The sequence below is a fragment of the Suncus etruscus genome, chromosome 9 (assembly GCF_024139225.1).
Source record: "Suncus etruscus isolate mSunEtr1 chromosome 9, mSunEtr1.pri.cur, whole genome shotgun sequence".
NCBI lineage: Eukaryota > Metazoa > Chordata > Mammalia > Eulipotyphla > Soricidae > Suncus > Suncus etruscus.
In genome coordinates, this window is record NC_064856.1 from 29,512,111 (window position 1) to 29,539,416 (window position 27,306).

The 27,306-nt window shown below is 41.5% G+C and overlaps 1 protein-coding gene across 1 annotated transcript in view; it reads left to right on the plus strand.

Annotated features, from left to right (window-relative positions):
• CSE1L (chromosome segregation 1 like) overlaps positions 1-27,306 on the plus strand; it is a 65,713-nt gene that overhangs the window by 23,210 nt on the left and 15,197 nt on the right. Inside the window, exons 8-16 of the mRNA XM_049781319.1 lie at positions 899-991; positions 4,780-4,947; positions 5,063-5,192; positions 7,001-7,066; positions 8,817-9,019; positions 11,841-11,925; positions 14,209-14,270; positions 17,495-17,631; positions 25,679-25,782. Coding sequence (XP_049637276.1) covers positions 899-991; positions 4,780-4,947; positions 5,063-5,192; positions 7,001-7,066; positions 8,817-9,019; positions 11,841-11,925; positions 14,209-14,270; positions 17,495-17,631; positions 25,679-25,782 — 1,048 coding nt within the window. The remainder of the gene's footprint in view (positions 1-898; positions 992-4,779; positions 4,948-5,062; positions 5,193-7,000; positions 7,067-8,816; positions 9,020-11,840; positions 11,926-14,208; positions 14,271-17,494; positions 17,632-25,678; positions 25,783-27,306) is intronic.

Here is a 27,306-nt window from a genome sequence, read left to right on the forward strand (position 1 = left end):
TGAGTTTTATAAGAAAATGCTTTAGATAGTCTTAGAGGAACTCTTTGAAAGTAACAGCTTCAGATAGTCTTAGAGGAACTCTTTGAAAGTAACAAGCAAATCTAGATTAGAAGTGGCATCTGTGGGGCCGGGCGGTGGCGCTCGAGGTAAGGTGCCTGCCTTACCTGCGCTAGCCTAGGAGACGGACCGCGGTTCGATCCCCCGGCGTCCCATATGGTCCCCCAAGCCAGGAGCGACTTCTGAGCGCATAGCCAGGAGTAACCCCTGAGCGTCACCGGGTGTGGCCCAAAAACAAAAACAAAAAAAAAAAGAAGTGGCATCTGTGATAAACTCATACAAAGGCAAAATTCAGAATAATTTTACTTAGCTGTCAGACCTAGATAGAGCTGAGATTCTTGCCAAAATAGTGTTGACTGGGGCCAGAGCAATAGCATAGTGATAAGGTGTTTGCCTTGCATATGGCCAACACAGAATGGGACCACCACCCCCCCCCCCCCCCCGTTTGAAGCCCGGCAACCTATATAGTCCCCTGAGCGCCGCTGGGTATGACCCAAAAACAAAACAACAACAACAAAAAAAATAATGTTGACTCAGGACAAAATGTGAGTTTGTAGGCATTTAGAAAAACATGGCATATTGGGAAAATATAATTAGTTTACTTATATTTTATAATAAAAAACAATTTTATTTTATCTTATTTGTTTTTGGGCCATACCCGGCGATGCTCAGGGGTTACTTCTGGCTATCTGCTTAGAAATAGCTCCTGGCAGGCATGGGGGACCATGCCGGGATTCAAACCAACCATCTTAGGTTCTGGATCAGCTGCTTGCAAGGCAAACACCGCTGTGCTATCTCTCCGGCCCCAAAAAACAATTTTAATTTAGTGTTTATTTTGTAGGATCTTCCTGAATTTTTTGAAGATAATATGGAAACTTGGATGAATAATTTTCATACCCTCCTGACATTAGATAATAAGCTCCTACAAACTGATGTAAGTATTATTTACTTAAAATGTGTTCCAATTATTTTGGAGTTGGGGGAGTCTCTCTAGCTGTACCCTATAACTTGGAGCTACTTCATGAAATACTTACGTCTGTAATATGGGCTTGGCAATTTGATCCTTGGTCCCAAGCTTAGTCTTTTCTTTGGGCCACACCCGGTGACGCTCAGGGTTTACGTACTCTCAGCGATGTGCTCAGAAATCACTGCTGGCTTGGGGGATCAAACAGCGGTCTGTCCTTGGTTAGTATGTGCAAGGCAGATGCCCTACTGCTCTGGCCCCAGCCAAACTCAGTCTTAGCGGTAATAGGGGTCAACACGATTACACTCTGAATCCTAGAGATTAAATTTGTGGTCTCATTAGTGGAAGATGTGTTTCATCCCTTTGAGATCTCCCAGTCCCCTGCAATTTCAATTAAGAATTCTTTTCTAGTGTGTTGGCACTACAGACAATGTCTTGGATCGGACGATCTAGCTTGCCTGGAGCCTAGAGTTGGTCTTATGCCAGGAAACTTCAGGGGTTGGGTCTCTTTGTATTTAGGCCAAGGTTATTCTTTTCCATTCCCATCATATTTTGGTGGGCCTATGCAAACAACAATTGCCACTCTTAACACCGTTTTTACTGTGCTCCTTTGTCTCTAATCCTTAAAAAAAAACCCACTTAAAATTTGAGGTTAACAAGCTAATATACATGTACATGGAAAAATATGCGTGTCCATGTAAAAAATACTATGTCTCTAATGTTTAAGGAGTTATGTAAGTTTTATGGCTTGTGTGCTGTTAAGAAATACTATAATGTGTTACAACCTGGGGACTTGAGGGACAAAGTAATTGTACATGGATTCTGTTTTATTTATCTTAATGTTCTTTGGCTGAAAGTTCAAAGTTAAGATATCAGCAAGGGGACTTCTTCTGAGAATTATGTTATGGGTGATTGTCCTTCCACTGTAACTTTTCCTTCTCATAATTAAAAAAAAAAAAAAAAAGAATTCTTTTCTGAGGGTGCTGGAGCAATAGCACAGCAGATGGGGCAGTTACTTTGCACAAGGCCAACTCGGATTCTATCCCTCATCCCATATGGTCCCCCGAGCCTAGTAGGAGTGAGTCTCTAAGTGCTGCTGGGTGTGGCCCGAAAACCAAAAAAGAATTCTTTTTGTGATACAGTGATTTACAAAGTTATTCATAGTCAAATTTTAGTCCTACAATTTCCTAACACCAATTCCATCGCCAGTATCAGGGATCACTCCTGTCTAGTCTTGGGACCATATTGGGTGCCAGTAATTGAACATAGTTTGGCTGCATGCATATTGTTGCTCTGGCTCTTTATAGGAGTTATTTTAAAATCTTGGTGGATGGTAACATAAAAATGTAAATGATGTTGTAGGAAAAATAAAGCATTTTGCTTCCTTCAAAATTATATACACTTGTTAATAAATTCCAAGAATGTGAATAATACTCGATTATCTTGGATATCATATATTTATGTTGTAACATACAGTTATAGAATGGGCTTGGCCTGCAGGATGAATATAATCTTAGTGTTGGAGAAATAGTAAAGGTGGTAAGACACATGCCTTATAAGCAACCAACCACAGTTTGGTACAGACATTACTTAATAGTCCCCTGAGCATCATTGCGTGTGGCTCAAAGAACAGTTCCCAGTGATTGAGCTAAGTGCCTCATACATGGAAATTATATCAACAAACTCCCCATATCCATCCTCATTTTTTCATTAATCTCAATTTTCTATTATTGATGATGTTGTGACGACTGGAGTTGGACATAAGATTATGATACTTGCAGCTGAAGTACTCATTGTAGGTGATGTTCCTTTAGTCCTACTTTTGTTTGCCAGGGATTGTGTGTTTTTTCTTTTTGGTTTTTGGGCCACAGCTTGCTGACTTTCTGCTTAGGGTCAGTCCTGGGACACAGTATAGGGTGCCAGGGATAGATAGAACATGAATCAGCCTAATGCAAGGCAACCAGCCCCTGGAAGAAATACTCGGTGAGATTGCTTCTATGCTTTCGGGTATGTTCTTCAGAAGTTGTACTTTCTGACAAAAGTACTTGCCTGGACATCGAGCCCTTTTGTGGCAGTAGTACTTACACACAAACCTCACCTTGGTGCTGTCAGAAATCACATGCAGGGGCTGGAGTGGTAGCACAGTGGTGTTTGCCTTGCATATCACTGACCTAGGATGGACCCGGGTTTGATCCCTGGCATCTCATGATCCTTTGAGCTTTGAGCCAGGAATGCCACTGAATATGGCCCAAGAACCTATATATATATATATATCACATGCAGTAATTGTAATCATAGAACAGCTACTTCGTTCAAATATTAGAATTTGAACTGTATACCTTCTGTGATTTTTCAATGCCTATTTTTATTATGGTGCTAATGGATGCTAGCCTCGCCTTGTATGTGATTGAGACACATCCTCCTTGTACGATGCTGGTGTAATATTTTTGTTGGTTTTGAAATTGAGGCAACTCAGTGGCATTCAAAGGCTCTTCCCAGTATGTTGTTTAGGGGTTACGCTAATGGTATTCAAGGAATCTTTTGTGCCAAGGGTTAAACCTGGACCTTCCACATATTGCTCATGTACATTATCAAGCTATCTTCCTAACCCTCTAAGAAAACTTCTTTTTTTGGTTTTTGGGCCACACCCTGCGATGCTCAGGGGTTACTCCTGGCTGTCTGCTCAGAAATAGCTCCTGGCAGGCACGGGGGGCCATATGGGACACCGGGATTCGAACCAACCACCTTTGGTCCTGGATCGGCTGCTTGCAAGGCAAACACCGCTGCACTATCTCTCCGGGCCTCTAAGGAAACTTGCTTAGGAAGATGTGAAAGGACCAAAGGAGGGGAAATGTATTGAAGAGAGAACACAGGATCTGGAGAGATAACACAGCAGTAGGGCATTTGCCTTGCATATAGCTGGCCCAGAACAGACGGTCGTTCAAATATAGGCATCCATATGGTCCCTGAACCAGCCAGGAGCAATCCTGAGTGCAGAGCTAGGAGTAACCCTTCAGTGCCGCCAGGTTTGACCCAAAATTCAAAAGAGAGAGAACTCAGGCAACAGAAATAGGGACATTATATATATTCAAAGGAGAACTTGGGTTTAAAGAGCAAGCCCCTATGTGAAATGGTATATAAGCTAATAGCATAGTCTATTTAAATTGATGTTAGAGATCAATAGATGTGACTCCATGTTAGAGCATATACCTTGCCATGTGTGAGACCCTGGATTCTTCTTGGCAATGTCATAAAAAGGATGGGAAGGGCTAGAGCAATAGCACAGTGGTAGGGTGGACTTGGGTTTGATCCCCAATATCCCATATGGTCCCCTGAGCCTGCCAGGAGTAGTTTTTGAGTGTAGAGCCAAGAGTAACCCCTGAGTGCTGCTGCCAGTTGTGGCCCAAAACAAAACAACAAAATAAAAAATTGGGGTTGCAGACACGTTTCTATAAGAGTCCAAGTAATATTTTTGAATTTGTGGCATATACATTTTCTGATTGATCTAAGTCTTGCTAAACTTTGGTCATAATGGTGGGTTGCCATAGACAATATTATAGGTTGTTACCAGTGAAAACAGTATGTATGACTTCCATTAAAACATTTGTAAAATTAGGGGCGAATGTTGAAAAAAACATTTGTAAAGTTACCAGACCAAATTTTGCCTGCAGATGTTTGTTGTTCCTCTGATTTAGATTAATATTTATAGTAGCAGTGAATTTGTAGGTATAAAATTTGTTTTTTTTTTCTTATGTGAGGATGAAGAGGAAGCAGGCTTGTTGGAGCTCCTAAAATCTCAGATTTGTGATAATGCTGCACTCTATGCACAAAAGTATGACGAAGAATTTCAGCATTACTTGCCTCGTTTTGTCACAGCCATCTGGAATTTATTAGTTACCACAGGCCAAGAAGTTAAATATGACTTGGTAAGATGATACTGGAGACAGTATAATTAAGAGATCCCTGTCTACCTTTTTTAAGTAAATGGTTCTTTTTGCTTAAAATACACTTTTTTTTTTTTTTTTTTGCCTTTTATTTCAGTTGGTAAGTAATGCAATTCAATTTCTGGCTTCAGTTTGTGAGAGACCTCATTATAAGAATTTGTTTGAGGACCAGAACACGCTGACAAGCATCTGTGAAAAGGTTATTGTGCCTAACATGGAGTTTAGAGGTAATTATGTCAAAGTTTATAAAGTTTGATACCTTTTTTGTTTTGTTTTTGTTTTTGGGTTACACCTGGCAGCACTCGGGGATTACTCCTGGCTCTACACTCAGAAATTGCTCCTGGTAGACTTGGGGAACCATATGGAATGCCGGGTTTCGAACCAACGTTCTTCTGCCCTACCTCCATGCTATCTCTTCCAGCCCCCGTTTTGTTTCGTTTCATTTTGTTTTAATGCCAAGTTATAGTAAGAGGCTAAGGCTTTGCATGCATTGAGCCTTTGTGTGTCTCTTGGCCTCTGGGAATAATTAGGTGTGACCCCAATATTAAACTATAAAAGCTCAAAATTTTAGCCCACATTAATAATAGATTCCTGGTTTGGGGATGCAGAGGATTGAACCAAGGTTGACTTCATGCAAGTCGAACATTCTACTGTGTTGTCACTCAAACAGTCAAAATTTTTTTAATTATTAAAAATTTTTTTAAATCAATAAAATTTGTGCTTTGTATATTAAAGCTTTTTCTAAAAATGTGGCACAAATAAATTTTGTCAAATGATTGTTGCTTTGATGACTTGTTACTACTTGTTACCGGAGAGATAACACAGCAGCGTTTGCCTTGCAAGCAGCCGACCTAGGACCTAAGGTGGTTGGTTCAAATCCCGGAGTCCCATATGGTCCCCCGTGCCTGCCAGGAGCTCTTTCTGAGCAGATAGCCAGGAGTAACCCCTGAGCACCACTGGGTGTGGCCCCCCCCAAAAAAAATTGTAGGGGAAAATAATTCTCAGAGACAAAAGAGAGGAGGGCTGGAAGGACCAGCTCATGACATGAAGCTCACACCACAAGAGTGATGAGTGCAAAAAAAAAAAAAATTATAGGGGTGTCTGTGTGAGCTCATATGGTGACAGTGGTGGTTCATATGCAGAGCTACTGGGACTTCTGGAAGTACAGAGGTGGGGGGGAATCAACCTTTTCTAGCTCCAAACAATCCTTGTAGATGTCAGCCACAACAGCATATCTGAAGTTCTTCAGAGATTAGTGAAAAGCAGTGAAGCTGGGCCATAAACATGGTGACATTTGTAAGGTAGATTGGTATGTGCAGCCTGCCCTGCCCCTTCCAAAGTCCTCAGTACAATCAACTTACTGGTGTGTCCATGACTTGACTTGTTGCTGCTGGTTCCTTTCTTTAGAGTGAGATAAATCTTTGGTATTGGCTGCTTGTGCAGACATAGCAGAAGGCTCTGGATTGTGGGCATGGCTGCCAGGACTTCTGGTACAGTGGGGAGGGACGGAGACGCCTGCCCAGAGACATCAGCCACAAAACCAGCATACCTGGAGGTGTTGGCTGCTTCCAGTTTAATGATGCTGATAAATGTATTAGGTCTCAACTATATTTATTAGCTAACCTTTTAGTATTTCTTAGGCTAAGTGATGATTAAGGGTAGATGAAAGTTAGGAAATAATTTGGTAGTATAAAACCTTTACAAAAAAAAAGTGGTAACGATAGAGATCAGAGCAAGAGGACTGGTCACTGGGAAGCTTTCCACAGAAAGGATGAAGAGTAGTTACTATAGAGTACAGTTGCAAATGGAGTTGGGGGTGCACTGGTAAAGGGATGAGTGTTGGTACATTGTATGACTGAAACTCATTCATGAACACTTTCTATCTTAAGTTGATTCAATTAAAATATTTATTTACACACTTTCACATACTGTCTGAAAATAAAGAAAAGAACACATACTGTCTGTATACTAAATTGCAGAAGTACTTAGTTTGTTTCTTTCGAGGAGTTATTTATAATGTGGATTCTTTTTATAGCTGCTGATGAAGAAGCGTTTGAAGATAATTCTGAGGAATACATAAGAAGAGACTTGGAAGGATCTGGTATGTTTTGATTGTTTTTTGTTTTGTGGGCCATACCCGGTGACACTCAAGGGTTACTCCTGGCTCTACGCACAAAATTGTTCCTGGCTCCGGGGACCATATGGATGCTGGGGATCTCACCGTGGTCCATCTGCAGGCAAGGCAGATACCTTACAGCTTGCGCCACCTCTCTGGCCCTGGTATGGATTTTTGGATTTTTGGTGGTTTTCTTGGTTTGGGGACTACACCCAGTAACGCTCAGGGGTTATTCCTGGCTGTGCACTCAGAAAATGCTCCTGGCTTGGGGGACCATATGGGATGCCGGGGTATCGAACAGCAGTCGTCCTAGGCTAACGGATGCATTAACGCTTGCGCCACTGCTCCGGCCCCTTTGTTTTTATTTTATTTTATTTTTTTATTTTATTTATTTTCTGTGTGTGTGTGTGGGTGTGGGTGTGGGTGTGTGTGGGTGTGGGTGTGGGTGTGGTTTTTGGGTCATACCCGGCAGTGTTCAGGGGTTATTCCTGACTCCATACTCAGAAATTGCTCCTGGCAGGTACGGGGGACCATATGGGACGCCGGGATTCGAACCGATGACCTTCTGCAGGAAAGGCAAACGCCTTACCTCCATGCTATCTTTCTGGCTCCTTTTGTTTTTATTTTATTTTATTTTTGATTTTTGGGCCACACCTGGCAGCCTCGGGTTACTCCTAGCTTTGCGCTCAGAAATCGCTCCTGGCAGGCTTGGGTGACATGGGATGCAAGGAATCAAACCCAAGTTTGTCCTAGGTCAGCTGTGTGCAAGGCAAATGCCCTACTGCTGTGTATCTCTCCGGCCCATATTTTGGTGGGTTTTTTTGTTTGTTTTTGTTTTTTGGGCCACACCCATTGACGCTCAGGAGTTATTTCTGGCTATGTGCTCAGAAATCACTCCTGGCTTGGGGAGACCATCTGGGATGCCAGGGGATTGAACCGCAGTCTTTCCTAGGCTGGCGCTGGAAAGGCATACGCTTTACCTCTAGTGCCACCGCTTTGGCCCTGTAGTTTGGTATTTTAATGTTACTCATAATAAACTCGTTTTATTAGTTTTGCTCGCCCTAGTAATTTTGGGAAGAAGCAGGAGTTAGGATGAGTATGTCTTAGAAGCCCGAGAGGTAAGGCACTTGTTTTGCATGTACATAATTTTAGTTTGATTTCTGGCACTGCTGGATAGGCCCCAAAAAAATCCCTCTTAGAGTCATTTTTAGCTAGCTTTTTTTTTTGAACTGTTTGCCTTCTATTTGCATACCTCAAAAAAGGCACTCAGGGCTGGAGAAAGGATACAACAGTTATGCTGCTTACTTTGCACCAGGCTAACCCTGGCTCAATCCCCAGCATCTTATATAATTCCCGAAGAATGCCATCAGGATGTCCAGATATGGCCCCAAAATAAGCAGAATAGCAACTCTTTTAGGGCTTTAGCATAGCAGTGCAGCACTCTTTCTGTGATACCTTGAGTTCTGTTGCTATCACCAAAACAAAAGTTTCTTATGAATTTAATGAAATGTTAGAAGTAGAATTATACTTTTATTTTATGTATACTTAGACACTCTTCTGATCTGCTTTTATTCTCATTTTGAGTTTTTTGGGGGAAAGGATGGGGCTCTTGACATTGATTATGTTGCTGATTACTACCAGATGTAAAGTTTGTTTTCTAATGAATTTTATTTATTTGGTAATTGTTTCTTCCTTCCATGATATATTTCCCACCTTTATTATTACTTTTTTTTAGATATTGATACTAGACGCAGGGCTGCTTGTGATCTAGTTCGAGGATTATGCAAGTTTTTTGAAGGACCTGTGACAGGAATTTTCTCCGGTTATGTTAATTCCATGCTGCAAGAGTATGCAAAAAATCCATCTGTCAACTGGAAACACAAAGATGCAGCCATTTATCTAGTGACATCTTTGGCATCAAAAGCCCAAACACAGAAGGTGAGTGTTGTGTTACTGTTTTTGTTTTTTGGGCCACACCAAGTGGCATTTAGGGGTTACTCTTGGCTCTGTGCTCAGAAATTGCACCTTGGCTTGGGAAACCATATAGGATGCCAGCAATCGAACTTGGGTCCATCCTGGGTCAGCTGCATGCAAGGCAAACACCCTACCTCTGTGCTATCTCTCTGGCCCCTGTTCTTTTTTTTAAACATAGTTTTTTGTTTTTGTTTTTGGTTCATACCCAGCAATATTCAGGATTACTCCTGACTGTACTCAGTAATCACTCCTGGTAATCAGGGGTCCATATGGGATGCCGGGAATCAAACCTGTTAAGCTGCATGCATGAAGCATGCTAGCCACTGTATTAGCGTTCATACCCTCAGCATATCAGACACAAAAAAGAAGCAATAACTTTCTGGCAATACAGCCTAATTCTGGTAGTTCTAGTTATTCTGCTTTTCTGAATACCCATATTTCTTTTTCTTTCTTTTTTTTCTTTTGTTATTTTGGGGTTACACCCAGCGACACTCAGGGTTTACTTCTGGCTATGTGCTCAGAAATCATTCCTGACTCAGGGGACCTTATGATGTTGGGAATCAAAGCACCATTACTCTTGGATTATCTGTGTGCAAGGCAAAGGCTCTACCACTGTGCTATCTCTCTGGCCCATAAATTCCCATATTTCTAAGAATGATTTCTTCTTTTTTTTTGGTTGTTGAGCCACACTTGCTGACGCTCAGGGGTTGCTCCTGGCTATGTGTTCAGAAGTCGTTCCTGGCTTAGAGGAGCATATGGGACCCCAGGGGATCAAACCGCAGTCCATTGTAGGCTAGCGCTTGCAAGGCAGACGCCCTACAGCTTGTGCCACTGCTCCGGCCCCTAAGAATGACTTACCGTATTTTCCGGAGCATAAGACGACTTTTGAAACAAAAAAATCGGGGGTCATCTTATACACCGAGTATATCCCAAAAAATGTTTCAATATGCCGCTAAACGAAAATTGTCTGAATATTGCCACAAAACGAATTTTCCAACTCGATCCTGCACCAATCACTGCAAGGCTGCTCGGACCGCCTCTCTAACTCAGCCAATCCAAGCAGGTTTTTTAGGCATGCAAATTAGACAATGTTCTGGACCCGAATCTACACTGTAATAAGCCTGCTCAGATTGGCCAGAGTCAGAGAGGAAGTCTATTACAGTATAACCTTTGAACCTTTGCTTGTTGTGATTGGCTCACTGTGGTACATACAGTTGCAGCACAAGAACGTTTTGTATGATACAGCGAATATAGGCCTAAACCGATGTTTCAACTGCAAAATTAGGGGGTCTTCTTATACGCCCAGTCGTCTTATACACCAGCAAATACGGCAATTAATATATTAAGTACTTAGGCTTTTTTGGGGGGGGCCATACCCGGTGGTGCACAGGGGTTACTCCTGGCTATCTGCTCAGAAATTGCTCCTGGCAGGCCCGGGGGACCATATGGGACTCTGGGATTTGAACCAATCACCTTGGGTCCTGGAATGGCTGCTTGTAAGGCAAACACCACTGTGCTATCTCTCTGGCTCCAAGTACTTAGTTTTTTATAGAAAATCTTGACATGCTACACTGCTTCCAGGAATCCTATAAAATACACTAAATGTAAAGATTAACTTCTTTTTGGGGGCCATACCTGGCAGTGCTCAGGGGTTACTCCTCTTTCTGTGCTCAGAAATTGCTCCTGATAGGCTTGGGGACCATGTGGGATACTGGTGATCGAACTCTGGTCTGTCCCAGGTCATCCTCGTGCAAGACAAATGCCCTACTGCTGTGCTATCACTCTGGCCCCAAGATTAACTTCTTTAATTTAGAGAAGTTTTGTTAATTGCCTTTTATTTTTATTATTTTGGGGGGGGGTTCTTGGGGCCACACCCATTTGATGCTCAGGGGTTAATCCTGGCTAAGTGCTCAGAAATTGCCCCTGGCTTGGGGGAACTATATGGGTCGCCAGGGGATCGATCGTGGTCCTTCCTTGGCTAGCGCTTGCAAGGCAGACACCTTACCTCTAGTGCCACCTCACCGGCCCCTCGTTAATTACCTTTTTGTTTTGGTTTTGTTTTTTTTTTTTTTTTGGTTTTTCGGGCCATACCCATCTGATGCTCAGCGGTTACTCCTGGCTAAGGGCTCAGAAATTGCCCCTGGCTTGGGGGGACCATATGGGACGCCTGGGGATCGAACCACGGTCGCGATCTTTCCTTGGCTAGCGCTTGCAAGGCAGATACCTTACCTCAAGCGCCACCTCGCCAGCCCCGTTAGTTACCTTTTTAAAGTCTTGTTTTATAATTACACACATTGTAAGCATTGTGTGTGTGCTGAAATCATGTCTGTTTTTAAAATAGTTTTTAGAGGCCGGAGAGATAGCATGGAGGTAAGGTGTTTGTCTTGCGTGTAGAAGGACAGTGGTTCGAATTCCAGCATCCCATATGGTCCCACGAGCCTGCTAGGAGTGATTTCCTAGCTTAGAGCCAGGAGTAATCCCTGAGTGCTGCCGGGCATGACACCCCTCCCAAATAAATAAAATAAAGTGGTTTTTAAAAATTGCCTAAAATGGAGTGATAGCACAGTGGCAGGGTGTTTGCCTTGCACGCGACTGACCTGGGACAGACCTGAATTCAACCCCTGGTATCCCATGTGGTTCCCGAGCCTACCAGGAGTGTTTTCTGCATGAGCCAGGAGTAACCCTTGAGTGTCGCTGGAAGTTGCCCAAAAATCAATTCCCCCCCTCCCCCCAAAAAAAATTGCCTAAATTTTATGATATTTTATGCTATTAATTTGGTTTTCAGCATGGAATTACACAAGCAAATGAACTTGTAAACCTGACGGAGTTCTTTGTGAATCATATTCTTCCTGATTTAAAATCAGCAAATGGTAAGTAGATTTTTGGAAAAAATGTTTTATCCTTTTTTTTTTTTTAATTTTTATTTTTATTTTTAATTATGAGAACAAGGGTGCAAAGAAAGAGGACAAGGTAAAGTTACAGTGGAAGGACAATCACCCATAACATAATTCTCAGAAGTCCCCTTGCTGATATCTTAACTTTGAAATTTCAGCCAAAGAACATTAAGATAAATAAGACAGAATCCATGTACAATTACTTTGTCCCTCAAGTACCCAGATTGTAACACATTATGATATTTCTTAACAGTACACAAGGCAATCTAAAGCCATAAAACTTACGTAACTCCTTAAACATTACAGGCATAGTATTTTCTTACATTTCCATATATATGCATATTAGCTTAAGTTAACCTCAAATTTTAAGTGAGTTCTTTTTAAGGATTAGAGTCAAAGGAGCACAGTAAAAATGGTGTTAGAGTGGCAATTGTTGTTTGCATAGGCCCACCAAAATATGAGGGACATGGAAAGAAATAACCTTGGCCTAAGTACAAAGAGACCAGACCCCTGAAGTTTCCTGGCACAAGACCAAGTCTAGGCTCCAGGCAAGCTAGATCGTCCAATCCAATCCATTGTCTGTAGTGCCAACACACTTTTATTTTTCACACAGTCTCTGTTGTTGGTATCATGTTTCTGTATTAAAGATCCTGGAATCTGCATATCTTACATTGAAGTCAGGAATCCTTTTTTTTTTTTTTTTTTAATGAATTTGTGAAAATAATGGAATGTAGAACAGTGCCTGTAGTTTTTATTTGCATTATTTAAATTTACATAATAAGTAACTAAGTCATAACTGATGGCTCTTGGGTTCTGAGATTACTCAGCAGCAAAAGGAGCCCAACTGAAGTGCATGGGGCCATGAGTTTGATCCTTAGTGTCACCCACATGTTCCAAGCATATTCATGTTTGGGGACCCTCAACAGTCCCAACAAAAATACTCATCTGTGTCACACCAAGGACTATGATACTTGACAGAAAGATACCAGATAGATAATTGTGAGACACACACACACACAGCTCCTCATGTTTGGAATCCGTACTAAACTTGAATCAGAGTTGAAAGTGAGCCTGTGTTTGCACACACGATTATGAGACCTGACATCTCTCATGATGTGAGACTTTGCCAGCAAGCACTACAATCATAATATATGAGCCCTGTTAATAAACTTTACCATTCCTGTTAGGCTTGTGTACCAGCAGTCCTTCTAAAAATGTGTAGGGTGTGGCCAAGAAAAATTAAGTGTACAACCACCAGTAAATTCCACAACCAAGCATGTGTTTGTCTTACTTGTCTCACTTCTGGTGGGCTTAGTATTGCCAGGATCATATACTGTGTTTGAGTCTGGTCCTATCTTATTACCCATTGTACCAACCACTGTTCTCTTATAAAATTATAATGAACTTTTTTGTACATTCACCCATCTTCAAGAACTAGCAATTTCCCATTGTGTCCCTCATTTTCCCACCTCAAAACACTGTAGTTAGGGCCGGAGAGATAGTACGGAGGTAAGGCAGTTTGCCTTGCATGCAGAAGGTCCGTGGTTCGAATCCCGGCATCCCATATGGTCCCCCGAGCCTACCAGGAGCGATTTCTGAACATAGAGCCAGGATTAACCCCTGAGCGCTGCTGGATGTGACCCAAAAACCAAAACCAAAACAAAACAAAAAAAAAAACACTGTAGTTGAGGATAGCTTTAAATCTGTGAAGTAGACATTCATGTGATTGATTTGTGGCTTGCTTAACATGTATTCATTTATCTAAGTACTACATGTTTGAGGTAATAAAACTATAATTTTGCCAGATTTAATAACTGTAAAGTATGTCATGTAGAATTAACTACATGATTATTTGATATTTTGAATATTAAAGCAATGTTTGTTTTGCTCAATTGAAAAAAGTATAATGGTTTATAATAGTATTACTGTTGTTTTATGTTTATAATGCTACTGAGCCACACATACCACCAGAGTACTAGTATTTAAGAGTTTATTTTTTGTTAGGCATTATATATTCTATTTTTTTGTTTCTCTGTATTACACATTTGGGTGAGATCATCCTGTCCTTTGTCTTTCTCCACTTATTCACTTGTTATTAGACTACCTGGATTATTTCTAAGGCTTGACTGTTGTAATAACAGCAATGTGTAAATATATCTTTAATAATTGATACAAAATCATGTTTTAAAAATATGATAATATTACTGATTTGAGAGTGACATTCCTTAGTAATTACGTGACTAAATTTTCCCCCAACAGTGAATGAATTTCCTGTCCTTAAAGCCGATGGGATCAAATATATTATGATTTTCAGGAATCAAGTAAGTAATATGTGTAGGCAATTTTTATTCTGTATTTAACTTTCCTTCCCATTTTGTACAAATTCATATTTGATATCAATGCCTAAAAATATTAGTAGTAACTTTGATGGGGTCTGGTTTTTGTTTTGACACTACATCCAATATTATTAATTCTGGCAATGCTTGGAATATATGTAGGTCCAGTAGTGAGCTGGGGTTGGCTACATGTGAGGCAAACACTTTGATGACAACTTCTTTGAACAACTTCTGGACCAACTTTTTTCCCTTAAGATTTTATGATTCCAGGCTAGCTAATTTCAGTCTTCTCAAATATTTCATTTATCATTTTCTTATAAATTATAATTTAGAGACCAGAGATACAGCTCTACAGGAACTCATGTTCAGGATCTTAATTTTGGTCCTCGGTGCTACGTGTTTAACACATGCTAGGAATAGCCCCTGAGCACCATACAAAAAGGAGATGAAGCACCCCATATTACCAGCTCTTTTATTATTTTGTCTCATCTCCCTTTTTTTGTCTCATCTCTTAACAGTCAACTGATCCTCTCCTTTTTTTGGGGGGTGGAGGTGGGGGTCCACACCCGGCAGCGCTCAGGGATTACTCCTGGCTCTACACTCAGAAATCACCCGTGGCAGGCACAGGGGACTATATGGGATGCCGGGATTTGAACCACATACCTTCTGCATGGAAGGCAAACGCCTTACCTCCATGCTATCTTGCCGGCCCTGATCCTCTCCTTTTTTAATTCCCATTATTTGTTGGATAAACTAGCTATTTATCTTGTAAAATTTCAGGGCCAGAGAGATAGTACAATAATAGATTAGATTCCTTGCCTTGCCTGTGACCAGCTAGGTTTGATCGAAGTCACTCTACCAGGAGTAAGCACCAAGCACAAGCTAGCGTGGTCCAAAATACATTTTAAAGTACCTTGTAGTTGGGGCCTGAGTGATAACATAGCAGGTTGGGCATTTGCCTTAGGGCATTTGCCTTGCATACACCAGACCCAGGTTCGATCCCCAGCATCCCATATGTTCCCCTGAGTCTGCCAGGAGTAATTTCTGAGTGCAGAGCCAGGAGGAACCCAAGTGTCATTGGGTGTGGTCCCAAAACAACGAAGGAGTACCTAACTTGCATCCTTGAATATGGTATTCATGAGTACACTTTTATGCTAAGCAGACCTTAAAAATTTAAGGAAGGCGGGGCAGGAGAGATAGCATGGAGGTAAGGCGTTTGCCTTTCATGCAGGAGGTCATCGGTTTGAATCCCGGCGCCCCATATGGTCCCCTGTGCCTGCCAGGAGCAATTTCTGAACCTGGAGCCAGAAATAACCCCTGAGCACTGCCGGGTGTGACCCAAAAAAAAACACAAAAAAAAAAAAAAATTTAAGGAAGGGGCCTGAGAGATGGCATGGAGGTAGGGCATTTGCCTTGCATGCAGAAGAACGGTGGTTTGAATCCCGGCATCCCATATGGTCCCCCAAGCCTGCCAGGAGCGATTTCTGAGTGTAGGAGTAACCCCTGAGCGCTGCCAGGTGAGACCCAAAAACTAAAAAAAAAAACAAACAAAAAAACTGTTTTAAGGAAACAACCAGAAACACAGTGATAGGATTCAAACCTAGGCCTCGTGAATGCAAACCATGTGCTCCTACTTTGAGTATCTCTGGACCCCCTCTCATAATATAGCTTAAATTATTAATCTTTTCCCTGTTCTTCGCTTTTTTAATTTGTGTTTGTGTTTTTGAGGGTTGTTAGGGCCACACTCAGCAGCGCTGAGGAGTTACTCCTGGCTCTGCACTCAGAAATTACTCCAGGCAGGCTTGGAGGACCAGAGAGGACGCCAGGGCTCTATCTAACCTGGGTTGACTTTGGACAAGGGAAATGCCGTACTTGCTGTGCAATCTATCATTCTGGCCCCTTTTATCCTGTCTTTTTTTGTTGTTGTTATTATTTGGACCACACCCGGTGACCCGCAGGGTTACTTCTGGCTATGCACTCAGAAATTGATCCTGGCTTGAGGGGGGGACCATCTGAGATTGAACCTAGGTTCATTAGAGTCAGCAGCATGCAAGGCAAATGCCCTACTGCTGCGCTACTGGTCCGGCCCCTTTTCCTGATTTTTTGTGGTTTTGTTTTTCCTGTCATTTTTATTGATAAAGCAAGAGATTGGAATTTATATTTCTTGGGTGAGAGGTAAGATTTTATGATCCCTCCGGTCTGGAGTCCATACTCTAGATTTACTTATAGTACTTTGAGGTTCCTAGTACTCCTCTGGGTTACCCACCAATTCTGGTAGGCTAAGATCACTGTACCAAGAATTGTTAGAAGTGGCCCAAGGGATTGATTGGAATCCCCTGACTCCCCCAAAATGTTTAAAAATGATCAGTTGACTCACATTTGATCCCCTGGCACCCTATATGATCTCTCAAACACTATCAGGAGTAATTACTGAAGTACAGAGCTAGGAGTAACCTCTGAGCATCTCCAGGTATGGTCCCTTACCCACAAAGAATAATTTATAATCAGTGTACCTTTCATTAGGACATAATGTCTAGTTTTTTCAGTTTTAGTGATTTTTTTAAAATGTGATCAGTGTTTTCTTGTGAAAAATTTTCCATTGTTAGCATAGTCCTAATTTTGAGGGAAAGAGGAGTTCGGCCACAACTGGTGGTGTTCAGTAGATGTGATTTTGGGGATCAAACGTAGGTCTAGTGCATGCAAGGTAAGCGCCTTACCTTCCTACTCTCTCCAGGCCTAGAAAATATATTTCACCTAATATGATTATTTGTTTGTTTGGGTCCAAACTCAACGATCTTTTAGGGATAACTTCTGACTCTGCACTCGGGAATCCCTGAGGCTAACACACAGGCTCAGGGGCATGTATAGTATGCCAGGGACCAAACTAAACCTGCGTCAGTGTACAAGGCAAATGCCTTGTTCTGTACTATCTCTCTGGCCTTTCAGTAAACAGTTCTTTTACTCTAAGATTATATAATTGGATGCAGGGGTCCTCAAACGTTTTAAACAGGGGGTCAGTTCACTGTCCTTCAGACTGTTGGATGGCCAGATTATAGTAAAAACAAAAATTATGAACAAATTTCTATGCACACTGCATATATCTTATTTAGAAGTAAAGAAACAAAATGGGAATAAATACAACATGTGGCCTGCGGGCCGTAGTTTGAGGACCATTGGATTAGAGTGATTTTTTTAATTATATTTTTCAGGTACCAAAGGAACATCTTTTAGTATCCATTCCTCTCTTAATTAATCTTCTTCAAGCTGAAAGTATTGTTGTTCATACTTACGCAGCACATGCTCTTGAGAGGTTATTTACTATGAAAGGGCCTAACAACGCCATTCTGTAAGTATCTGCAATGTCTCTTTTAAAAAAAGCAGTATCTTTCTTTTTATATATATATATATATTTTTATTTATTTAAACATCTTGATTACAGATATGATTGTGATTAGGTTTCAGTCATATAAATAACACCTCCCATCTCCAGTGCAACATTCCCACCACCAATGTCCCAAATCTCCCTCCATCCCACCCCCCCACCTGTACTCTAGACAGGTTTTCAAGTAACATGATCATATTTGGGTTACAGTCATAACCAGAACACCCCCCTGCACCAGTGTAACATTCCTTCCCCCTTCCCATCCCCTGCCTGTATTCGAGACAGGCATTCTACTACAATTGTTTTTTTTTTTTTTTTTTTTTTTTTGGTTTTTGGGCCACACCCGTTTGATGCTCAGGGGTTACTCCTGGCTATGTGCTCAGAAATCGCCCCTGGCTTGGGGGGACCATATGGGACGCCGGGGATCGAACCGCGGTCCTTCCTTGGCTAGCGCTTGCAAGGCAGACACCTTACCTCCAGCGCCACCTACCCGGCCCCTACTACAATTGTTTTTAAGTTTAGTGAGTTGTATTTTTTTTCCTTAAAAGAAAAAAGTAAAAAAAAGTAAAGGTGTGATAGTAGCAATCGCCGTTGTTTGCATAGGTCCAGAAAAATGGGGAAAATGGAAAAAAATCCTTGACCTGATTACTAAAAAGGCCTCACCTCAGTTTATTGGCATAAGACAGACTCTGGGTTCCAGGCAAACCAGTCCGTCCAACTTCAGTCATTCTCAAGGTCCTGGTGAAACCTTTTCACACTTTAGCTGTTGTTGGTATCAGATTCATATATTTAAAGACTCTGGATTCTGTACATTACTTTCATCGATGTCAGGCTGATGTGGAGCATCCTCTAGTTTCAGCATACCATTAAATGCGGAGTGATTTGCCCTGCATGCAGACTGTTGCTGAGTCGTCTGGGTGTTGGGAGCACACTTTGGAGTAAGTCACTGCCAAAGCGGTGGTAGGTCTTCCCTAGTAGAGGCTTGGATCCTGGTAATGTTAAAAACAATTGTGGTTGTTTCCATAGATGGTATCCATTGTTCAGGTGTGTATGGGCAATGCCCATTCTTCTGAGGCCTGAGCCAAATCATTATGCCAATGTTCAGGGTAAAAGGCCTAATTGCATTACCAAATTTGTGTCCCCATCTCTATTAGATAAGAATTTGTTTGCATATGTATTATTTCTCCATTTTAATGTGCCTATGCAAAAGAGAAGCAATGCCACAAGATATTGTTGATGCATCTAGGGGGCTGACGAATAAAGTCCAACATTCCCTGTATCTTGGTACAAGCTGCTGTGCTATCTCTCCGGGCCAGATAATCTTTTTTTTTGGGGGGGGGGGCCACACCCGGCGGTGCTCAGGGGTTACTCCTGGCTGTCTGCTCAGAAATAGCTCCTGGCAGGCACGGAGGACCATATGGAACACCGGAATTCGAACCAACCACCTTTGGTCCTGGATCGGCTGCTTGCAAGGCAAACACCGCTCTGCTATCTCTCCTATCTCTCTGGGCCCGGATAATCTTCTTAATGAGGCACTGAATCCTATTTGCCAGGATTTTGTTGAGGATCTTTGTATCTGCATTCATCAGCGATATTGGTCTGTAATTTTCTTTTTTCGTAGCATCTCTATCTGGTTTAGGTATAAAGGTGATCGTGGCTTCATAAATGCTATTTGGAAGTGTTTCCGTTTGTTCAGTTTTATGAAAGAGTCTTGCCAGGATTGGTAGTAGTTCCTCTTGGAAAGTTTGGAAGAATTCATTAGTGAATCCATCTGGGCCTGGGCTTTTGTTTTGGGGCAGACATTTGATTATCGTTTTAATTTCATCAGTAGTGATGGGGGTGTTCAGATATGCTACATCCTTTTCCTTCAACCGTGGAAGATTATAAGAGTCCAAAATTTATCCATTTCTTCCAGGTTCTCATTTTTAGTGGCGTAGAGTTTCTCAAAGTTTCTGATTACCCTTTGAATCTCTGCCATATCAGTAGTGATCTCTCCTTTTTCATTCCTAATACGAGTTATCAAGTTTCTCTCTCTCTCTTTCTTTGTTAGTTTTGCCAGTGGTCTATCAATCTTGTTTATTTTTTCAAAGAACCAACTTCTGCTTTCGTTGATCTTTCGGATTGTTTTTTGGGTTTCCACTTCGTTGATTTTTGCTCTCAGCTTTGTTATTTCCTTCTGTCTCCCTATTTTTGGGTCTTTTTGTTGAGCACTTTCTAGTTCTATGAGTTGTGTCATTAAGCTACTCAGGTAAGCCCCTTCTTCTTGATGTGTGCTTGCAAAGCTATAAATTTTCCTCTCAGTACTGCTTTTGCTGTGTCGCATAAGTTCTGATAGTTTGTGTCTTTATTATCATTTGTTTCCAGGAATCTTTTGATTTCCTTGATTTTATCTCGGACCCACTGGTTATTCAGTATGAGGCTGTTTAACTTCCAGGTGTTAAAGTTTTTCTTCTGTGTCCCTTTGGAATTCACAAATAATTTCAGAGCCTTGTGGTTAGTGAAGGTAGCCTGCAAAATTTCTATCCTCTTGATATTATGGAGGTATGTTTTGTGTGCCAGCATGTAGTCTATCCTGGAGAATGTCCCATGTACATTGGAGAAGAATGTGTATCCAGGTTTCTGGGGATGGAGTGTCCTATATATATCCACTAGGCCTCTTTCTTCCATTTCTCTCCTCAGGTCTAGTATGTTCTTGTTGGGTTTCAGTCTGGTTGACCTATCCAGTGTTGACAAAGCCATGTTGAGGTCCCCCACAATTATTGTGTTGTTATTGATATTATTTTTCAGATTTGTCAACAATTGTATTAAATATTTTGCTGGACCCTCATTCAGTGCATATATGTTTAGGAGAGTGATTTCTTCCTGCTCTACATACCCCTTGATTAATATTAAATGTCCATCTTTGTCCCTTACAACCTTCCTGAGTATAAAGTTTGCATTATCTGGTATTAGTATGGCCACTCCAGCTTTTTTATTGCTGTTATTTGCTTAAATAATTTTTCTTCATCCTTTTATTTTGAGTCTATGTTTGTTCTGACTATTCAGATGCGTTTCTTGTAGGCAGCAGAAGGTTGGATTGAGTTTTTGGATCCATTTAGCCACTCTGTGTCTCTTTAACTGGTGTATTTAGTCCATTGACATTGAGAGAAAGAATTGTCCTGGGATTTAATGCCATCTTTATATTGAAATTTGGTGTGTCTTTTGGTTAGTCTTGTCTTAAATTAGGTCTTTCAGTTTTTCTCTTAAGACTGATTTTGAGTCTGTAAAGTTTCTGAGCTGTTTTTTGTCTGTGAAACTTTGTATTCTTCCGTCAAACCGGAAAGTGAGTTTTGCTGGGTACAGTATTCTAGGTGAAGCATTCATTTCATTCAGTCTTGTCACAATATCCCACCACTGCTTTCTGGCCTTGAGTGTTTCTGGTGAAGGTCTGCTGTAAATCTCAAGGATGCTCCCTTAAATGTAATTTCCCTTTTTGATCTTGCTGTTTTCAGAATTCTGTCTCTATCTGTGGGATTTGTCATTGTGACTAGGATGTGTCTTGGGTTATTTTTTCTGGGGTCTCTTTTGGTTGGTACTCTTCGAGCATGCAGGATTTATTTGTTCACATATATTCTTTTTTTTTTTTTTTTTTTTTTTTTTTTTGGTTTTTGGTTTTTGGGTTACTCCCAGCAGTACTCAGGGGTTACTCCTGGCTGTCTGCTCAGAAATAGCTCCTGGCAGGCACGGGGGACCATATGGGACACCGGGATTCGAACCAACCATCTTTGGTCCTGGATTGGCTGCTTGCAAGGCAAACGCCGCTGTGCTATCTCTCCGGGCCCTCACATATATTCTTTAGCTCTGAAAGTTTCTCTTCATTGATGTTCTTGACCGTTGATTCTTCCTGGAAATTTTCTTCCTGGGTCTCTGGGACTCCAATGATTCTTAAGTTGTTTCTGTTGAGCTTATCATAGACTTCTATTTTCATCTGTTCCCATTGTTTGACTAATTTTTCCATTGTCTGTTCATTTGCTTTAAGTTTTTTTTCCAATCTCTCCTGCTGTATGGAATTGTTATGTATCTCATCTTCCACAGCACCAAGTCTATTCTCAGCTTCTGATACCCTGTCCCAGAGCTTATCCATTTTGTCATTCACTTCGTTTACTGAGTTTTTCAGGCCTGTTAGTTGACATGTTATTTCAGTTTGGAGTTTTGTGATTTCTGTCTTCAGATTTTCTTGGTTCTTATTAGTGTTCTGTTCAACTCGATCCATGGTTTCTTTGAGTTTGTTGAGCATCTTCCATATTGCTAGTCTAAAGTCCTTATCTGAGAGGTTGATTAGTTGGTTGTTCATTATCTGGTCATCAGAATTGTCATCTTCATTCTCTATGTCTAATGCTGGCCTGCGTTGTTTCCCCATTGCCACAGTTGTATTGTGGGTTTTTCTACGTGTTGTGCTATTCATTGGCTAAATGATGTACGCAGCCACACTCCTCTGGCTCCGTCCTTTCTGGATGGGTCGACTTGCCTCCAAGGGAGGGGAGTCCTTCGTGGATGAAGCCTCACACAGGATCAAATCTTAGGCCCGAGCACGTAGCAGAGAAGACAGTCGGGAGAGAAATGCTGGGCTTCAGTGATCCAACATAGTTCTTAGTGTGATGTTTTCTTCTTGTTCCGATGGTGTTTGCTACGCGGCCATGCTCTTCTGGAGCCTCTTTTCGGCCCACTAGAAGAGGTTCACGCGAGTGGACAGGAGACAGACACACACAGGCAGCACTCACAATTTTTCACAGTCGTGCTTCACTGGGCAGGCGTAGTTTCGCAGATTTTCCCAGCCTGACGTCACAAACAGGGGACCTGGCTTCTGCAAAGTACTGCTTATAGACGGTTTTCACATTGTGAAGCAGTTCCTTGGCGTTCTTGCCCTGGAATAAGCCTCTGGGAGAGCGAGTTTTCTGGAGCCTCTTTTTGGCCCACTCCCAAGAGGTTCACACGAGAGGACAGGAGACAAACACAGGCAGCACTCAAAATTTTTCAGAGTCGGGCCCCACTGGGCAGGTGTTTTTATTTATTTTTAATTATGTGAACAATGATGCAAAGAAAGGACAAGGTAAAGTTACAGTGAAAGGGCAATCACCCAAAAACAGAGTTCTCAGAAGAAATCCCCCTGTTGACACCTTAATTTTGATCTTACAGTCAAAGAACATTAAGAAAAATAAAACCGGGGCCGGGAAGGTGGCGCTAGAGGTAAGTTGTCTGCCTTACAAGCGCTAGCCAAGGAACGACCGCGGTTCGATCCCCCGGCATCCCATATGGTCCCCCCAAACCAGGGGCAATTTCTGAGGACATAGCCAGGAGTAACAACCCCTGAGCATCAAACGGGTGTGGCCCAAAAACAAAAAAAAATAAATAAAAAAAATAAAACCGAACCCATGTACAATTACTTTGTCCCTCAAGTCCCCAGATTGTAGTACATTATAACATTTCTTTGCGGTACACCAAGCAATCTAAAGCCATAAAATTTATGTAACTCCTTAAACTTGAAGACAGTGTAGTTTTTTACATTTTCATGCACATGCATATTAGTTTAAGTTAACTTCAAAAGTTAAAGTGGGTTTTCTTTTAAGGTTTAGAGTCAGAGGAGCACAGTAAAAACGTTAGAGTGGCAATTATCGTTTGCATAGGCCCACCAAAATATGGGGGACATGGGAAGAAAAAACCTTGGCCTAAATACAAAGAGACCCTACCCCTGAAGTTTCCTGCCAAAAGACCAACTCTAGGCTCCAAGCAAACTAGTTTGTCCAATCCAGGTCATTGTCTGTAATAACACTAGTTTTATTTTTCACACAATCTCTGTTGTTGGTATCATGTTTCTATATTGAAGATCCTGGAATCTGTATATCCTACATTGAAGTCAGGATGGTGCGGACCGTTCTCTAATTTCTTCTCACAATTAAAGGGCAATGCAGAAAGCCCTGTTCAGTAAGCAGGTCATTGTTGTTGTTAAGTCTTCTCAGTGTTAAGGGAAGATCTGACCTTTTTTTTCTCACTCAATGTTCCTGAGACTGCTTTTCTAAAGGATTTTAAGCATCAAAGTGTGTGTGTGTGTGTGTATACATACATATATACACACATATACATATATACACATATATGTTATGACAATAATATAAAAATGAATTTGTGAAAGTAATTTTTGGTTAATAAATAGAAATGTATGGCCAGAGATAGTACAGCCTTTAAAGTGCTTGGTTTGCATTCTGCTGACCCCAGTCCAAATCTTGAACACCAATTATGGTCCCCTGACCACTGCTAGGTGTAGTTCAAATAAAAATAAATATAAATGGGGGCCCGGAGAGATAGCACAGTGGCATTTGCCTTGCAAGCAGCCGATCCAGGACCAAAGGTGGTTGGTTCGAATCCCGGTGTCCCATATGGTCCCCCGTGCCTGCCAGGAGCAATTTCTGAGCAGACAGCCAGGAGTAACCCCTGAACACCGCCAGGTGTGGCCCACAAAAACCAATAAATAAATATAAATGAATGTCAAAGGATTTGATAAAGTAGTTAAGCTAGGATTTTATATGGAATGTCCTAGCAACCAAGTCAAAGAAAAAACTTGGTAAGCTAAATTTTCAGGTCTGATATTAAGACATTTACTCTGAAAGTATCTTATAAGTGAATCCGCATTATGGAATTGCTGTGTAATAGCATTATCTTAGTAGCATCATGCAACAGTTATTTTCCTTTTTTTTTTTTTTTTTTTTTTTTTTGGTTTTTGGTTTTTGGGCCACACATGGCGTTGCTCAGGGGTTACTCCTGGCTGTCTGCTCAGAAATAGCTCCTGGCAGGTACGGGGATACCATATGGAACAACGGGATTCGAATCAACCACCTTTAGTCCTGGATCGGCTGCTTGCAAGGCAAATGCCGCTGTGCTATCTCTCCGGGCCCCTATTTCCCTTTCTTTTACTTTTTTTTTCTTTTCTTTTCTTTTCTTTTCTTTTCTTTTCTTTTCTTTTTTTTTTTTTTTTTTTTTTTTTTGTTGTTGTTGTTGTTGTTGTTGTTTTTTGGGTCACACCCGGCAGCACTCAGGGATTACTCCTATGGCTCTATGCTCAGAAATCGCTCTTGGCAGGCTCGGGGGACCATATGGGATGCCGTGATTCAAACCACTGTCCTTCTGCATGCAAGACAAATGCCTTATCTTCATGCTAGCTCTCCAGCCCTGAAACAGTTATTTTCATCTGGCTCTTTTCATCTAAGTAATCTTAGTGTTGAGATGTAACACAGTTAAAATTATTTAAGCTCCAAGAAAGTTCTGACCTGATTCAAATATAAACTGTAAAATATGAGTGATAGGCATGTCTTTCAAGGACATTCAACAGTGTCAGTTCTTGAAAATGAGCTTTAAGAGATTGGAAGCAATTCTAGGATCTAGGGAGCCAGAGCCATACACAGTGAGTAGAGCATTTGCCTTTTATGAGGCCTACCCAGTTCAATTGTTGTCATCCCAGATGGTCCCCCGAGCCTATAGGGAGTAATTTCTGAGTGCAGAGCCAGGAATAAACACTGAGTGCCACCAGGTGTTGCCCATCCAAAAAAAAATACTGGTAACTTGAAGTAAAGAGCCTCATAGCCAATTGAAAGGTTGAAAGGATATTCTTTGAGATGAGTCAAGCCATTATTTTTAGGTACAGAATTTATACAAAAAATAGTTCTGAATTATCTCAACCTGCAAAAATAAATAGGAGGCAGTAGTACAAAATTCTCAGTGGTGATAGACATTAACCAAGGAGCACCTTTCAAACATTAGACAATTAGAGGTTTGCCAGGGTTTTGGTTTGTTTGATCATTTTTGATCTCAGTATACCTTATAGGACTTTACATGAATATATTAAAATGCTTTCCTAATCTATAGTGGTATGAAATGACTCTTGCATGCTGAAAAGCTTGATTTATTAGTTGCCCAAGGGTATTCCACGGTGACACACTCTAGACTTGACAGTGACCAAAAATTGTTTTTTTATCTATAGGTTTACAGCTGCAGAAATTGCACCGTTTGTTGAGATTCTGCTAACAAACCTTTTCAAAGCACTCACCCTTCCTGGTTCTTCAGAAAATGAGTATATTATGAAAGGTAGGCCGTTTCCCTGGTATATAGTCTATGGAGTGTTTAGATTCAAACTACAAGGATTAGCACTTATAAGTCAACCTGTTTACTTACTGTGAACCAGTTATTGTTTAGTAAGACTTACTCGGGCTTAAATTTTTTTGTTTGTTTTGGTTTTGGTTTTTAGGTCACACCCAGCAGCACTCAGGGTTACTCCTGGCTCTGTGCTCAGAAATCACTCCTGGCAGGCTCAGGGTCCATATGGGTTGCCGGAATTCGAACCACTGACCTTCTGCATGCAAGGCAAACGCTTTACTTCCATGCTATCTCTCTAGCCCCAGACTTAAATTTTTTAAGTTGGCATACAGAGCACAGGGGGGGTAGGGAATTTGCAGGGTTTGGTCCCTGACATCCCATATGGTTCTCGGAGTACTTCCAGGAATGACCCCAGAGTGAAAGCCAGGAATAACCCAAGCACCAACAGGTGTAGCCCCAAAACAAACAAGCAAAAAAAAAAAAAAATTAGGTTGAGGACCGGAGAGATAGCGGCATGTAGATAAGTCATCTGCTTTTCATGAAGAAGGTCATTGGTTCAAATCCCGGCACCCCATATGGTCCCCTGAGCCTGTGAGGAGCAATCTCTGAGCATAGAGCCAGCAGTAACCCCTGAGTGCTGCCGGGTGTGACCCCCAAAAATACAAACAAACAAAAAAAGTTAAGTTGAAAAATGTTTCATTGGGACCGGAGCCTTGGCACAGGGTGTAAGGTGTCTGCCTTGCAGGTGCTAGCCTAAAATGGGCCGCAGTTCAATCCCCCAACATCTCATATGGTCCCTCAAGTCAGGAGCGATTTCTTTTTTTTTTTTTTTTTTTTTTTTTTCCTTTTTGGTTTTTCAGGTCACACCCGTTTGATGCTCAGGGGTTACAACTGGCTAAGCGCTCAGAAATTGCCCCTGGCTTGGAGGGACCTTATGGGACTCTGGGGGATCGAATCGCGGTCCTTCCTTGGTAGCGCTTACAAGGCAGACACCTTACCTCTAGCGCCACCTCGCAGGCCCCAGGAGCGATTTCTGAGTGCATAGCCAGGAGTAACGGGTGTAGCTGAAAAAAAGGAAAACAAAACAAAAAAAGAAAAAAAAAGAAAAATGTTTCATTTACTATAAAGATTTTCAGAAAATCTTTTACCTTGATATGGAATTTCATTAAAGTCATTCAGATACTTTTTTGGGGGGCGGCACACACCCAGTGACCCTCGTATCATTGCTCAGAAATCTCTCCTGGCTTGGGACGCCATAGATTGAACTCAGATTCATCCTGCGTGCAAGGCAAACCCCCTACTGGTGTGCTATCGCTCCGGCCCCTCAAACTCAATTTTTACTTTCTTAGACTGAATTACTGTGAGTAAAGGTCAAACAGAGATGAAATGTTCTGCTACATCTTCGTGAAATGTACATTTTATAACATGACTATTTCCATAGGTATAGGCATTTGTAACCATTTGGCAGGTGTTTGCATTAGGAAATGCCCTGGTGCCAGCTATGACTTTTCATGG